Genomic DNA, 15541 nt, shown 5'->3' on the forward strand with positions numbered 1-15541 from the left:
GGAAAATCCCCATATGCATATTTCGAATTTGCTACTGTTCTGCCCCAAACACAATCTTAATGTTGTTAAACAGCAAAATAAAGTACACCATGTTAAACTAGGCATTTTTCTACCCCATTTACATATAAAGTTTATTAAATTCGGAGTTACGGTTAAATAGTTATGAAATAAATCATTTTAACATGGCATTTGAGCAAATTTAATCAAACAGCAATTTAAACATTTCAAACATGGATGAAAGCAGCATATTATGTAACTAGAAGAAATTCTGAGCATTTAACATATATAAATTATTACATATGAAGCATGGTTAATTAGTTATTAGATGCATGAACATTAGGGGGTTTTCTATAAAACAGCAACTCCTCGGTTAATTAGCAAATCGTTTCGTGAAAAAAAACATGGATGGGCTGAATCTGGCTGGCCCAACATGCACAGGAGAGGGCTGCTCACCCATGGGCTCGGCCCAGTCGGTGGAAGAGGATGCAGGCCGGCTGGCTTGGCGCTGGGCCTCTCGGTCTGGCGAAGGGGACACGGGCCAGCGTGCGAAGCAGAGGGACGAGCGGTCGAGGCAGAGGCGCGGTCAACGCGAGAGCCTGGCGAGCGAGCTGCTTCTCGTTACTGAAGAACAAAGGCAGCAGCAGGTTCCTGACGACGGCGGCTGGGCGCGATGGACTTCAGCGATGTGGGCGCAAGGAACAGAGGGAGTGCGGCGAGATGGGGCCTACAGGCGGCGGACGGCGGCGAGGATCCACCGGATCTGACGAGGGGAGCCGGTTCCTGATGGTGGGAGTCGAACAGGACGACGGCGACTCGGCTCCTGTGAAGAAATACAGAGAGAGAACGAATTCAGAGAGGAGAGACAGGGAGAGGAAACGGGAAAGAAAAGGAGGAGCTAGGGCGACCTAGTAGCTCCCATGCGATAGCGGCGCCGTCCTCCGGTGACCACGCAGCAGCGGTCGTCGGAACCAGGAGGTGGGCGAGCTCGGAGGCCTTCGCGCGCCATGGTTCCTGCAGGTCGAGAGAGAGGGGCGCGTGAAGGAAGGAGGAAGTGGAGCAGGGGAAGAAGAAGGAAGACAGGGGCACGGGGCTGGCCTGGTGCTGCTGCTGCGGTGGCGCTCGACGGCAGCGGAAGGGCGGCTGCGCTCCGGTGGTTTGGACGCCGGTGACGTGACGACGGGCGAGGACGATGGGGGACGAGGCAGGGCTCGGGCAGGAGAAGCCCTCCTGCTCGAGGGGCTTGGCCTCGGGCGCGATGGGCGGCAGCGAGGTGGATCGAAGGGGAAGCTTCGGGGCCTGGCTGTCGATGCAGAGGAGCGGGACGACGCAGCGGTTGGAGAAGCTCGGGCATGAGCAGGGGATCGAGCCCTTGGCTCTCTCCTGCGGGTGTTTTTGTCGCTGGTTGGTGGATTGAGGGGAGATGGTTGTGGAAAGGCTGCGAGTGGATCGGGGAAGATCCCGAGGAAGAGAGGCGAGTGCGGCGGCGGCAGGGACAAATCCCCTGGATTTTAGGGTTGGGTCAAATTAGGCATGGGGTAGTTGTTTAAATAGGCAGGGCAGAAAACAGAGGGGGGTTTAGGGGCGTCCGATTATAATCGGGCGGTCGTAAATAAATAGGTTAGGTAGCCCGAAGAATAAAACGGAGATGTTTTATAGATGTTAGGAGATGATCTGAATGCAACGGTGATGACTGAGCGGATCGGGATCGGGACACTTCCGGATGCGCGCAAGGGGTGGTCTGAGAGGGGTCGACAAAGACAAAGTGTCTGACAAAAGGCCCCGGAGAAGACAAGAGAGAAAACGAGGAGCAACGTTGCAAGTGAGGTTGGTCTCGAAACGGTCAACGAACGCAAGGGGGAACGCGGCAACTATGAGCGGATGCAAGTTTTATGAAAACATGCGGATGCAATGCGATGATGAATGCAACAAACAAAAATAAAACACACGGCAAACACGAAATATATGGAAGTCTTCTGGATTGTCGGTCTCGGGGCGTCACACTGCGGCCCCGCAGATGTCCCCGACAAGGGTCTTGCCGGGGCCCCGGCAAGAGCCTTGCCGGGGCCTCCTTCTTCTGGTTCTCATCTAGTATTATATGTTCTTGGTCTTCACAAAGATCTGCATGCCACCATGCAGGCGCCTCCCGAGCCTGGGTTCCAATGTGGTCGATGGTGTCAGAACTCTTAGGCTCAAGGGTGGCAGCACTGCTGGTGTTGGGCAAGTTGCCCCGGCAAGGCTCTTGCCGGGGCTATGTAAGCTGCCCTGGCAAGGCTCTTGCCGGGAAGAGCCCACCTTGTCCCTTCGCTCTTTGTGCCTCTGTCTTGGCGTTGGTCTGATCGTCTTGTGTCTTGCTTCATTTGCCCCGCCAAGCGTGACTGTGGGCGTGTGGCTGCGTCTGCCCGCGCACAAGTAAAGGGGTACAAATAAGACCTCTCCTTTTGTACACCGACATTCACAAAATGATCACTAAAGAAAAAAGTATCATCGCTTAAATAATAAAAATGCCATCCTTTGAATATATTTTTGCCATACTATCTACACTAAACTACCATGGTCTAATTAATAAAAATTTGTCATCGTTTAAATAATAAATATACCATAGTATAAATAACAAAAATGCCATGCTACCTACACTAACCTACCAGAAATTCCCATGGTCTAGCAAAAAAAAAGTGCCATGCTACCCTGGTAATATAAACATGGCAATTTTTGGAAATTTGTTATTGGGGAAAAAGGCAAAATTTAGAGAAACCAAGCCAACTTGTTTTGACATGGCAATTGGGAGTTTTTCAAAATTTCTAAGTTTTGACTTTGAGTATTACACAAAAGATGGCAATATGTAGAGAGAAAAAACCTTTTCTCATGAGGACATGGAAAATAGAATATATTTAATTCCATGTACACACTTATGACATTTTTTTTCCATGGTCTAAATAATATAAATGACATGGTACAAGATAAGAAAATTGTCATTGCTTAGATAATAAAAATGATATCCTTTGAATAATAAAATTGGCATGCTAGCTACACTAAAACTACAACGGTCCAATTAATAAAACTGCCATCGTTTAAATATTAAAAATGCCATAGTATAAATAATAAAAGTGCCATGACCTACACTAGACCTATCATGGTTTAATTGATGAAAATTTGCCATTGTCTAACGAATAAAAGTGACATGCTAGCTTCATGTGAACATGACAAAAAATAGGAATTTTGTTATTTTTGAAAAAAATGGCAAATTTAGAGAAACCATAACAATTTGTTTGACATGTCAATTTTGGAGGGGGAGACAATCTAAGAAAAGTTTCGTAGGTGGCATTATACAAGGGACACACATTTGTTGTGCATGGAAAAAGTAACTCAATATTGCCAATGACAACATTTTCAAAGAGATAAATATTGTTGTGCATGGCAGAAAATGTATATAAAAATTTTCAATGACACATTTTGCCAGGGGGCGGAACATTGTTGTGCTAAATAAAAATGTAGTGATAATACAAATGTTGTTGGCAAAATTTGTTCTACACTTCATGGCAGCTTTGGGAAAAACTTTGTTTTGCCATGGTACCCACAATAAAGCCACCATGGCCTAATTAATATTATTTTCATGTTGTAATAAATAATTTTGACGTGCTCTAAAACAAAGTTGTCACGGTATACATACAAAAATAAACCTACCATGGACTAGTTAATAAAAATCATAATAAAAATTGCCATGTTACCCTCCACATGGTTTACATGGCAAAAATATATTATGTTTCTCCGCCATGACACCCTACACATGCATTTCGCCGTCTTATTTAGAATAAATATGCTTTTGATACAACATATCAGAAATTGATGACAACGAATTGATTATGTTTCTCTGTTATGGCGAACAGACATGCCATGTTTTTGCTATGGGAAACTTAAAAATATGTTATAAGACAATTTCAAAACTTGCCATCTGATCAATACAAAAAATCTCTAAAAATGCCATGGACTAAACAACAACTTCCTAAGATTTTACAACAATTTTTATAATCAACTATATGTTGAACAGTTCTATACCATGACAAAATGATGTTTTGACTTAAGTTGTCAACCATAAAAATCTAAACATGCCAAAGCACGACAAACTATGTTTGCCATCACTTCCACCCACAAACAATGGCATGATATTGATAACACTTTAAGTAAACAAAATTTTCAATTGTCGTGGGGTTGGGAGCATATAACTTAATTTTGCCACTGGACAGATTTGGAAAATGACCGTGTCAGGAATTTCAGAATGTGCACGTCGGTGGAGAGGGCTGACGTAGGAAGTCCCGGGGGGAGGCGTCCGACGACTAAGAGACGAGAGGGGAGATGTGATAAGAATGGAGAGCGACGGGAAGAAGGAGGTCATTCGCCGAACTCTTGAATGCTTTAAGATTCGTGCATTGCATCTGATGACATGACGTTGGGGATGTAAAAAAAATCAGATATTCCCGAGATAACATTTTCACTTCAAAAAGTCTAACGCCCACACCTGTGGGCGTTTGCATCTCGCCCACACGCGTGGATCTGCGTCCGTTTGTTAGCGCAAGAATCTTAACATGTCTCTAGTGCCATGTAGGACTGGGCTGGTGTGTGGGCATTCACCCGGTCGCCCACACGGCCGTTTCACCACACGGGAGGGCTCGTGTGTGGGCGTTCAGCAGTTCGCCCACACGCCACTTTCCACTCACGCACAAGAGCTGGTGTGTGGGCATTTGCCATCTCGCCCACACGCCCGTCTCATCTCCCACACCCAAGTTGCCACTTGCCATGTGTTTTGCATACATGGCAACTGCCCTAGTGTGCTTTATAAGCAGGTGGCAACTCTCTTTTTTTTACTCGAACATGTCAGTTGCCATGTATTTTTGCAGGGTACACAGCAACTGCCCTGGTGTGCTTGTAAGCAGATGGCAACTCTTTTTTTTGCCCGAACATGTTGTTTTGTCATGTCTTTTTGTAGCACTACACGGCAACTGCATAGTGTTAGTAGGTGGCAACTCCTAAGGTTTTTAAATCATGGCAACAGTAGTAAACCAGACCATACATGTCAACTGCCTAGTGGTAAACCAGACCATACATTCTATACCATGACAAAATGATGTTTTGACTTAAGTTGTCAACCATAAAAATCTAAACATGCCAAAGCACGACAAACTATGTTTGCCATCACTTCCACCCACAAACAATGGCATGATATTGATAACACTTTAAGTAAACAAAATTTTCAATTGTCGTGGGGTTGGGAGCATATAACTTAATTTTGCCACTGGACAGATTTGGAAAATGACCGTGTCAGGAATTTCAGAATGTGCACGTCGGTGGAGAGGGCTGACGTAGGAAGTCCCGGGGGGAGGCGTCCGACGACTAAGAGACGAGAGGGGAGATGTGATAAGAATGGAGAGCGACGGGAAGAAGGAGGTCATTCGCCGAACTCTTGAATGCTTTAAGATTCGTGCATTGCATATGATGACATGACGTTGGGGATGTAAAAAAATCAGATATTCCCGAGATAACATTTTCACTTCAAAAAGTCTAACGCCCACACCTGTGGGCGTTTGCATCTCGCCCACACGCGTGGATCCGCGTCCGTTTGTTAGCGCAAGAATCTTAACATGTCTCTAGTGCCATGTAGGACTGGGCTGGTGTGTGGGCATTCACCCGGTCGCCCACACGGCCGTTTCACCACACGGGAGGGCTCGTGTGTGGGCGTTCAGCAGTTCGCCCACACGCCACTTTCCACTCACGCACAAGAGCTGGTGTGTGGGCATTTGCCATCTCGCCCACACGCCCGTCTCATCTCCCACACCCAAGTTGCCACTTGCCATGTGTTTTGCATACATGGCAACTGCCCTAGTGTGCTTTATAAGCAGGTGGCAACTCTCTTTTTTTTACTCGAACATGTCAGTTGCCATGTATTTTTGCAGGGTACACAGCAACTGCCCTGGTGTGCTTGTAAGCAGATGGCAACTCTTTTTTTTGCCCGAACATGTTGTTTTGTCATGTCTTTTTGTAGCACTACACGGCAACTGCCTAGTGTTAGTAGGTGGCAACTCCTAAGGTTTTCAAATCATGGCAACAGTAGTAAACCAGACCATACATGTCAACTGCCTAGTGGTAAACCAGACCATACATGGCAACTGCCTAGTGGTAAACCAGACCATACATGGCAACAGCCGCAGTTGCCCAAAAATGGCATCTGAAACTTTTGACATTAGATGGCAACTGTAGTTGACCAACCATGGCAACTGTAGTTGTCCGACATGGCAACCGAAGTTCAGCGACATGACAACTGCAGTTAAAACGAACATGGACGAGGGTCTGGACCATGGCAACTGCGGGACGCGCGGTGACTGTCACGCGGGGCGTGCGGGACCACGAGGTACGAGGCCTGACGTACGGGGCGTGCGGGCGTTATCTATTTCGCCAACACGCACGCGTGTGAGAGGGACCGGGAAGAAAAAAAAAGTGTGTGAGCATTACTTGTTTTGCCCACACGTAGATGCGTGAGCTGTTTTTTCTCCATGCCACACGAGACGTGCGGCACAACCACCCAATACACCACACATGTGGCAGTTATCGGTGTCCTTTCACTTTTAAGGGCGCGTGTGATGTGCATTTTGGACAATCGGCGCGCCGATAGCAAGGGAACTGCCCAGACTGGGCGGCGGCCCGGTAGGCCACGGCGGCCCGACCGGCCTAAACATTTGCAGCAAAGCCCTAAGCCCGATCGATCTATTATATATTCGCAGTCGCTCCACAACATTTCCATCCAAACCTAGGGTTTATCTTCCGCCGCCGCCGCCGCCGCCGCCGCAAAATCATCTCCCTCCCCCTCGCTTCTCCAACATGGCTCTTCAGATCAGCAAGAAGCGGAAGGTACGGGACCGAGCCCTCTCCCTTCTCGATCCCCAGCTTGATTAGCACGACATGTAGATTCTTACGCGCGGTTGCTCGCTCGCAGTTCGTCGCCGACGGCGTGTTCCTGGCCGAGCTGAACGAGATGCTGACCCGCGAGCTCGGGGAGGACGGCTTCGCCGGCGTCGAGATCCGGGTCACCCCCATGCGCACCGAGATCATCATCCGCGCCACCCGCACCCAGAACGTCCTCGGTACGTGCATTTCCCGAGCGCAAGCATCCCGTGCCTTCCTATTGTTTTCGACGCCGGATCTGAGATCTTGTTGCTCCGGTGGCTGGCGCTGTTTGGCGTTCAGGCGAGAAGGGCAGGAGGATAAGGGAGCTGACGTCGGTGGTGCAGAAGCGCTTCAACTTTCCGGACGGCGGCGTGGAGCTCTACGCCGAGAAGGTCCTGAACCGCGGCCTCTGCGCCGTCGCTCAGGCTGAGTCCCTCCGCTACAAGCTGCTTGGTGGCCTCGCCGTCCGAAGGTTATTCCCGAACCCACAACACGCTCTGGAACTAGTATTAATTACATGTATGAGTAGCGTACTACCATGTCATCTTCACAACATGTCTGGCTCATTAACGCCGGACTTGTGTTCGATGGTGACAGAAATCAATTGTAGCCCTCCATTCCTTTCTGTAAGCAGTTGATGCATTTTGCTAATGTTTCCATTGCTTTCTGCTTTGGAGAGAACATGACCAATGAATCTTCTTGAAGTTAGGGTTCTTGTGCCGTAGTTTGCCATACGTCATCTATAAAGCAAATAGGTTATTTTATGCCAACTTTGTGTCGGAAGATGACTAAATTACCTGTGCCAACCAGGCTTCATTTGCTGAGAAGCTTTGTCTATAGTTTCTAATGCTTTCCTAACTGGTTGGCCACATTACCTATAATTGGCTTTCACAAGTCCCTTGTCAGGATATAAAATTGCTTAGCTGAATTATCTTATTGCTGTACGAGTCTTATCAATTGTTATCAGGGTGCTCTCTTTCTACTTGCTGATTGTAATTAATTGTTGCCCTCTATTGCATTTTGTAATCAGTAGATGCATGTTGCTACTAGTTTCTTCTCTGGAGAGAAGTACCAACGTATCTGGTCAGATATGTTTCTTGTGCCATTGTTCGCTTTGTCATCTATAAAGCAAATAGGTCTCTATGCCAACTTTGTGTCGGAAGATGACTAAATTACCTGTGGCAACCATGCTTCATTTGCTGGGAAGCTTTGTCTATAGGCTTCTAATGTGTTCCAAACTGGTTGTCCTCATTACCTTTTGGCTTTCGCAAATCTTTTCTTATGTTAGGGCAGGCAGTTAAAATTGCTATCTGAATGTCTTACTGTTATCAGTTGTTTGTTGGGAGCTCTTTGTCTAATTCAGTTTATGTACTTGCAGAGCATGCTATGGTGTACTCCGATTTGTCATGGAGAGTGGTGCGAAGGGCTGTGAGGTGCCTGTTCTGTTGACAATAGTTTTTCTTGTTTTAATTCAGGCAATTTAGCTCATGTACTCATAGAGCATCCCTGATTTCTAGGTTATTGTGAGTGGGAAGCTTAGGGCACAGCGTGCCAAGTCCATGAAGTTCAAGGATGGCTATATGATCTCTTCAGGCCATCCTGTCAACCAATATATTGATGGAGCTGTGAGGCATGTTCTTCTGAGACAGGTTTGGGGCCTACTTCACATGGAAGTAGTTGCTATACATAAATGGTGTTGTTAGTTCACATAACTTAGCTGATCTTATATTTCTTATTTGCTTTCAGGGTGTGCTGGGTATCAAGGTTAAGATCATGCTTGACTGGGATCCGAAGGGGAAACAAGGACCAGCTACACCTTTACCTGACCTTGTTACCATCCACCCTCCTAAGGATGAGGATGAGTTCCTGAGACCTCTTGCAGCAGAAATTGTAGTTGCTTAAAAGTGAAAAAATTGCATTTGGCTAGGGGTATATAAGAGTTCAGGTTGACTGATGCTATGGTTTCAGATTATGTAGGTATACTTTTTATTTATGATGGATGTGTACTGGTACAAAAGGGCTTCACCTTTATAAGTTCAATCATCAGTAACAAATCTATGCTTCCTGATTTCTTGTCGCATGGTATTGTTAGAATCCGTGGTCTGATATACAGTGATGTGTAAACCTTAGTGCTACAACTTGCTTGTTATATCTGTGTTGTCTTCTGTTTTTCATGTTATGCAAGTCAACAAACTATGATTAGTAATTCGTAGGTTCCATGATGCCAAGTTTTATGCACATCACATCGTGCAGGATAGTGTGTATCGAAAGACTGCAGTATACTTTCAGCAACAATCACTTCCTTCTCAACTAATCTGACTTCTCTGTGTTTTTTGTGTGATTCTTGTCTGTTTCCATAACAGCATAACAATACGCCTGCCTTCTCTGTTTGTCTGTGAATAATGCTTCTGAATCTATTTGCTTAGCACACGAATTTGTTTCACTTTTCCTCCCTTTTAGGCTTTGCAGGATAAGTGTGTATCAGTTAAATGCTTTTGCTATGCATTTCTTGCTGAAAGTGTTTCCTGCTATATTAATTTGCGGAAAGTGGGCAGTTGGGTTGAGCTTGATAATCTCTTTCACCAACAATCATTTTCCTCTCATTATCCTTCCAATGGCTGCTTCGTATCTATCTGCTTTGCTTTAGAAGTTGTTTTGCCATTTTCTCCCTTGTTGGCTTTGCAGGATAAGTGTGTATCGGTTAAATGCCGTTTGATGTGCATTTCTTACTGAAAGTGTTTCCTGCTATATTAATTTGTGGAAAGTGGGCAGTTGGGTTGAGCTTGATAATCTCTTTCGCCAACAATCATTTTCCTCTCATTATATACTTCAAATGTATCTCATTGTTATTTTTATGCCCATGCTGCCTTTGCAGGATAAGTGTGTATCAGTTAAGTGCTTTTGCTGTGCATTTATTACTGAAAGTGTTTCCTGCTATATTAATTTTAGGAAAGTGGGCAGTTGGGTTGAGCTTCATGATCTCTTTCGCCAACAATCATTTTCCTCTCATTTTAAATGCATCTCATTGTTATTTCTTTGCCTTTGGTATCTGCACTCTCCCTTTGATGAAAATTTATCTTTTGAGGTCTGGTTGCAGGATTAGCAGGATTGGCACTGCACTTTAATGGTATGTACTGGCCTGTGTGGTGAAATGGGCAGTTGAGTAAATTCTCGCATGGTTTTCTCAACAATCATTTTTCTTATTTGACCTTGTTTTTTATTTTAACCTGTTGTCTGTGCATATGCAATTCTAGTGTCCAGCCCACATTGAAGTTTTGTGTTGGTTCATATTTTATCTATGTTGGGATTTCTGAGACATTTGTTCAGTTTTGGCCAGTGATGAAAAACCTATTAATCATACCATCTTTCGGGACTGATCGGTTGCTATGCGTCCATGCTGTCATTCTGCAATTCTGAGGTCAAATTGAATACTGTTTGTCTATGGTCATCCACTCTTTAATTATTGAATACCGTTTGTCTTAGTTCCTTGTCTTCCACTCTTTAATTGTTAGTGTTTTTTGGCACTCCCACAATCCTGGGGTCTTTTTGCTCATGTGGAAGAACACCATTTAATTGATTTTGCTTGGCTGGTGATGAAAAACCTTTTAATCATACCATCTTTCGGGACTGATCGGTCGCTATGCGTCCATGCTGTCTTTCTGCAATTCTGAAGCCAAATTGAACAGCTTTTGAGTGTTTAGTTGAATTGTCGTGCATTCTTCAATATGTTATTTTTTTGGACACTGCGCTACAGTTTTCAAATGTTGTGTGGAATGGATGAAGATATGCACTGGGCTCCGAGCAGCAAACATTGTTGCGTTCTGATGGAAATGCATTTGCCTAGAAAGCATTGTCTGACGTCTCCAACATTGCACTTTACAACCATTGCTGATATATTAAAGCAGCATCAGGGCTGCATTGTACCAAGGCATTGGTTCTTTGTACCATTGTCTTGCCTGCCAGATTCGGCTGTAGTCAAACCACTAAGGAAGGAAATCTGGTCGGCCTGCCAATATTAATGGGCAACCCGCTTACCAACCTTCCTACATCTCTTTATCATTTTTTCCCATTTTTTTTTTGTAAAATTTTGCAAGCACAGTAGCGGAGTGCATTAGTGCTGCCTTATCGATTATGCAGTTCTCTGGTTCTGGTATTGCTGATTGTTGTCCAGTGTATAAAGCATGCTTGGATTTTGTGTCTGGAGCATGCTGCATTTGTGTGCTTGTCTTAAAATTTTGCGTTGTGTTTGAGGATGGTGAAGATCGATATTTGGTCTTGTTCGTCGTAACTGGCATCTTCTTGCCTTGCCGACCATTCTGTTATATTACCACCCATATTCTGAGTCCTTTCTTCTAGATCAAAATGCTTTCCCCTGATTAGATACTTCTGCTGATATGTTTTTACATGTTAAGTAGTTTGCTTCTGTTAGTGGCCAAGGATTAAACTAAATTATAGACAAGCATATGTCTGAATTTTCTTCATGTGGAACGATCTAATCTTCTCTATGAGGCCAATGTTTCCCTGAATCTTTCTTTGGAACACCTGTCATTTTCGTTAGCTATTGTTTTTTCAAGGTTGAATGATGATCACAAGTGCATAGTTCATATGATCAAATAATGATTACTTGAACAAAAATAGTCTTTCGCTCCTATCTGACGACCTTTCAACCTCAGCCCTTTTAGCTATTGTTCTTTTGCAACGTGTAGATAACACCGCCCATATTCTTAAACACTTTAGTTTAATATTTTTCTGTAATTAAATCAAACTATTAGACAATTTCTCTTCATGTGGGAAAATGAATTTGTAATTTAGGTAGAAATTTGTTTGTTTTCAGGGTTCTTTACTTTGTCCGAGTTTGGGTGAACAAGTATATGACCGACCAAAATAGTTTTAGTTTATTTGCTTGGATTTGGAGCAGGGATGAGGAAATTCACCCGACCAAAATAGTTTTAGTTTATTTGCTTGGATTTGGAGCAGTGATGAGGAAATTCACTCAGTATGATCTTTCGGATGTGATTATAAATCGCTACGTTCTTACTGAGCTCCTGTCTGTTTGCTATTTATATTTCTTCTGTTTTTATGATATGTAACTGATCTTTTGTTGTTTCATCTTTCTTGATGTTCTCTTGGTGTAAATATCTCTTGATGAGAGTACAAGCAGACGGGTGGTCTGTACTGATGCCATGTTGATATGTCTGCATCACCTGTGCTTTTTCATGTGGTTTGCATCTTGAGAGAAAACGTGAGGTTTGCCATCTCTTATTTTCTGCTGTTTTTCTATGTGCTTAGATACCGGACTCAGATCTTAGGGGTTCGCAGCTGGTGCTGATAGTCAGATGGGTCAACCCTTTGCAGCGTCCGCAATTGCTCTGGAGTCAAATGGTTTAACCAGATTTTCCGTTTCAAATGTTTTTCTCAGAAATTTGAATTCTTCTTTCTCTTCCTACTGGCAATTGATGATCAGATATCCTACACTCCCAATGGACAATTCCATGTGTGGACTAACAATCTCCGCTTATTATCTGATGCCTTGCATTAGAATGATCTAATGTCTTCTTTTTTGTTTTATATAGGGTTGCAAATGATATGATATATTCTATGCTCTCTGCACTATTATTTTGACTCTGTGAATTAATTTGTTTGATGGCTGTGATTGAGTGTTACCTGTGCTTCCGATAAACACGGTTGAATAAGAGGATCCAAAAAAATTCTTGTCCTTGCATTTGTGTCATCTATTTTGTACTCCCTCCGTCCCATAATTCAAGAGCGTTTTTGTCACTACACTAATGTAGAAAACGCTCTTATATTATGGGACGGAGGGAGTACATGTCTTCCACGGGTTTGGATATGTTGTGATTAATTAACGCACATATTAGTGCCAACCAACACTGTAGGATATCACACCCACTCCGTCGAGAGCATGGAAAGGCCTCGCTTCTTACTTCCTCCGCTTACTCTGATCGAACTGTCCCTTTGATGATGTACTTATATGAAAAGGACATGACGGTTTGCTAGGGGTGCCTCCACAGGAGTCAACAATCCGCCCTAATAACGGCCAGCTTTATTATCTTTTACACTTTCCCGAATCATCGCTTGTCGTAAGAACCCGGGAAAAATATGGGTAGTGTAGCGTGTGTTGCTAAAACTTGTGCAAACCCAGTGGGAAAATAAGAAAAAAAAAACCTGCAACATACAAAGTTATCGTCTCTTTTGACTCAATAGATGAGTTTGGAGAACAATAATGTCGTATACTTTCCTAAAAGCTTTGGTGGGAAAAACTGAAAGTATGACATATGATCTCATGTTGATATTATCTTATTAAGAAGTTTTTATTCACTTCAAAACATGTTATCATGCATGTAGAACTCTACCAGAGAGTGAACAGCAACAACTAGAAGAGGAAGAGATCGAGACTCGCCGGTGAGATGCCTGGCCTTGTCTCAAATATATATACATCTGGAAGAGGTGTCTGGGAGGCATCCCTCATCCCTCCAGACTGGGTTGGATGCACCCCTTTGCTCTAATTAATCTACTAATTAATTCCTAACACTTTCTTCGCTTGATCGTGAGAACGGTTGCTGCTACCACCTCGTTGCCCATCGCTGCCATGGAGTCGGTGGCCTTCGTTGCCCTTGGCTCAGGCAGCCGTGCGGAGCGGTGTTTCGATCGCCTCTTCGGGCGTGCTGTCGCTGCCCTCGACTGTTGCCTAAGCTCATGGGCTTCGGCGAACCTTGGCTTCGCCACCACTCCACTGTGTTAGGCCCCCGTCGTCCTCGTCTCCTCTTCGGATGAGGAGGGCTCGTCAGCGATGTGCCGATGACTGCCGGAGAGGAGCAGGGATGCGTCGACGGCTTCCCCTCCCGTCGGCTGCATCGTGGAGGGCGTGGGGCTTGGGGTGGTGCGGGGCGGTTGGCCTTATCCGTAAACGCCCCCCCAACCCTTGCTGGCTGATGAGGCCCAGGCCCAGGCGGTTGGGGTGGCCTCGGGCTGCCCCTGTGGCTTTTTATTTTTATTTTTCTCTTTGTTTTATTAATCATTAGTATTGATTGTTGTATTTGTGCAGTTTAGATTATGTTTAGTACTATTTAGTACCTAGTTTGACTCTACTTACATTCTAGTCTAGTTCTAGATTTAATCTAGGTTAGGACTTGTGTAATTATATAATGGATTGAAAATATAAATAAAGTATCGGATTTCATTTGAGAATGACATGTCTCATGTGTTTACCACATATCAAATTCTCTTTGGACATGTTTTGCGATTGAGATTGTTTTCTCTCGCCTATCAAACTTGCAAATCTTTGAATATTTCTCCCTCATTATATTTGGAATCACACGGTAATGAGTTGGATCTATTGCTCATGCAAACTATCCCCTCTTACTGTGAGGTCTATGTTTTGTCAGTATCGACGATTACCTTCAACGTGTATTTCCTTATATTTAAAGTGTAACATACACAAGGTATAGAAACATGCGCATCTACTGACACTGTCAGATTATGCAACCTACTACTATGAGATTTTCATGATCTTCAATGTGTTATGTTCACACAAGAGGTTGAGAATTTTTTCAAGTTATTCACTTGACCAAATTTTTGCATTCTTATTACATAACCATGATGGTCTTTAATTTACCGCCCGTAAATTGATTATCTCTGGTTCACCCATTTAGGTTGAGATGACTGCCAAAGAGTCTGAGGAGCTTGCCCTCAATAGCCACAATTACCCTACATGGGCCATGGACATCAAGATCAGTCTTGCGTTCCGTGAGATAGTACATGCAATCCAGGCCCCCGAGACTCATCCCCTGGCCGAAGCCATGCCGCTGACAGAACTGCAGAACTATGCTGCTTTTTTCATCATAAGGCACCATATTCATTCAGCTCTGAAGTCTGAGTATTTATAGGAGGAACCTCCTTGTACTTTGTTTCTGGCCCTCAAAACGAGATATGAACAGCCGAAGGTAGTAGTCCTGCCAGAAGCATTCCATAATTGGACTCATCTTCGTCTTCAAGATTTCAAGTCCATTGGTGAGTACAATCATGTGGTTCATAAGATATGTATATGTTTCAAACTGTGCTTTTGTGTGACGCCCCCGATTCAATCGTACACTAATCATGCACGCAAACGTGTACGATCAAGATTAGGGACTCACGGGAAGATATCACAACACAACTCTAAAACATAAATAAGTCATACAAGCATCATAATACAAGCCATGGGCCTCGAGGGCTCGAATACAAGTGCTCGATCATAGACGAGTCAGCGGAAGCAACAATATCTGAGTACAAAGATAAGTTAAACAAGTTTGCCTTAAGAAGGCTAGCACAAACTGGGATACAGATCGAAAGAGGCGCAGGCCTCCTGCCTGGGATCCTCCTAAACTACTCCTGTTCGTCGTGAGCGGGCTGCACGTAGTAGTAGGCACCTCCGGTGTAGTAGGAGTCGTCGTCGGCGGTGGCGTCTGGCTCCTGGGCTCCAGCATCTGGTTGCGACAACCAGGTAGAAAGGAAAGGGGGAAAAGAGGGAGAAAAGCAACCGTGAGTACTCATCCAAAGTACTCGCAAGCAAGGAGCTACACTACATATGCATGGGTATATGTGTAAAGGG

At 44.4% G+C, this 15541-nt stretch overlaps 1 protein-coding gene and 9 non-coding genes across 10 annotated transcripts; all 10 read left to right on the top strand.

Moving 5' to 3' along the window:
• Positions 1-6654: 6654 nt before the first annotated feature.
• Positions 6655-9001, top strand: LOC109747619 (small ribosomal subunit protein uS3x). The gene is made up of 6 exons (XM_020306648.4): positions 6655-6897; positions 6983-7130; positions 7234-7405; positions 8312-8366; positions 8451-8582; positions 8680-9001. The coding sequence occupies exons 1-6, from the start codon at positions 6868-6870 to the stop codon at positions 8833-8835; spliced, it is 693 nt and encodes a 230-aa protein (XP_020162237.1). The 5' UTR covers positions 6655-6867; the 3' UTR covers positions 8836-9001.
• A 394-nt stretch (positions 9002-9395) lies between these two features.
• Positions 9396-9539, top strand: LOC120975178 (small nucleolar RNA snoR135). Its single transcript, XR_005771006.1, has one exon. It is a non-coding gene; the product is annotated as a small nucleolar RNA snoR135 (small nucleolar RNA).
• Positions 9540-9611: 72 nt separating this feature from the next.
• LOC120975177 (small nucleolar RNA snoR135) lies at positions 9612-9756 on the top strand. The gene has a single exon (XR_005771005.1). It is a non-coding gene; the product is annotated as a small nucleolar RNA snoR135 (small nucleolar RNA).
• Positions 9757-9801: 45 nt separating this feature from the next.
• LOC120975179 (small nucleolar RNA snoR135) lies at positions 9802-9945 on the top strand. The gene has a single exon (XR_005771007.1). It is a non-coding gene; the product is annotated as a small nucleolar RNA snoR135 (small nucleolar RNA).
• A 318-nt stretch (positions 9946-10263) lies between these two features.
• LOC120975065 (small nucleolar RNA SNORD96 family) lies at positions 10264-10355 on the top strand. Its single transcript, XR_005770908.1, has one exon. It is a non-coding gene; the product is annotated as a small nucleolar RNA SNORD96 family (small nucleolar RNA).
• Positions 10356-10517: 162 nt separating this feature from the next.
• Positions 10518-10609, top strand: LOC120975066 (small nucleolar RNA SNORD96 family). Its single transcript, XR_005770909.1, has one exon. It is a non-coding gene; the product is annotated as a small nucleolar RNA SNORD96 family (small nucleolar RNA).
• Positions 10610-10706: 97 nt separating this feature from the next.
• Positions 10707-10794, top strand: LOC120975176 (small nucleolar RNA snoR118). The gene has a single exon (XR_005771004.1). It is a non-coding gene; the product is annotated as a small nucleolar RNA snoR118 (small nucleolar RNA).
• A 389-nt stretch (positions 10795-11183) lies between these two features.
• On the top strand, positions 11184-11279 carry LOC120975149 (small nucleolar RNA Z43). Its single transcript, XR_005770984.1, has one exon. It is a non-coding gene; the product is annotated as a small nucleolar RNA Z43 (small nucleolar RNA).
• Positions 11280-11503: 224 nt separating this feature from the next.
• Positions 11504-11597, top strand: LOC120975104 (small nucleolar RNA snR60/Z15/Z230/Z193/J17). The gene has a single exon (XR_005770941.1). It is a non-coding gene; the product is annotated as a small nucleolar RNA snR60/Z15/Z230/Z193/J17 (small nucleolar RNA).
• A 781-nt stretch (positions 11598-12378) lies between these two features.
• LOC120975096 (small nucleolar RNA R16) lies at positions 12379-12466 on the top strand. The gene has a single exon (XR_005770934.1). It is a non-coding gene; the product is annotated as a small nucleolar RNA R16 (small nucleolar RNA).
• Positions 12467-15541: the final 3075 nt, after the last annotated feature.

The sequence above is a fragment of the Aegilops tauschii genome, chromosome 2 (assembly GCF_002575655.3).
Source record: "Aegilops tauschii subsp. strangulata cultivar AL8/78 chromosome 2, Aet v6.0, whole genome shotgun sequence".
Taxonomy (NCBI): Eukaryota; Viridiplantae; Streptophyta; class Magnoliopsida; order Poales; family Poaceae; genus Aegilops; species Aegilops tauschii.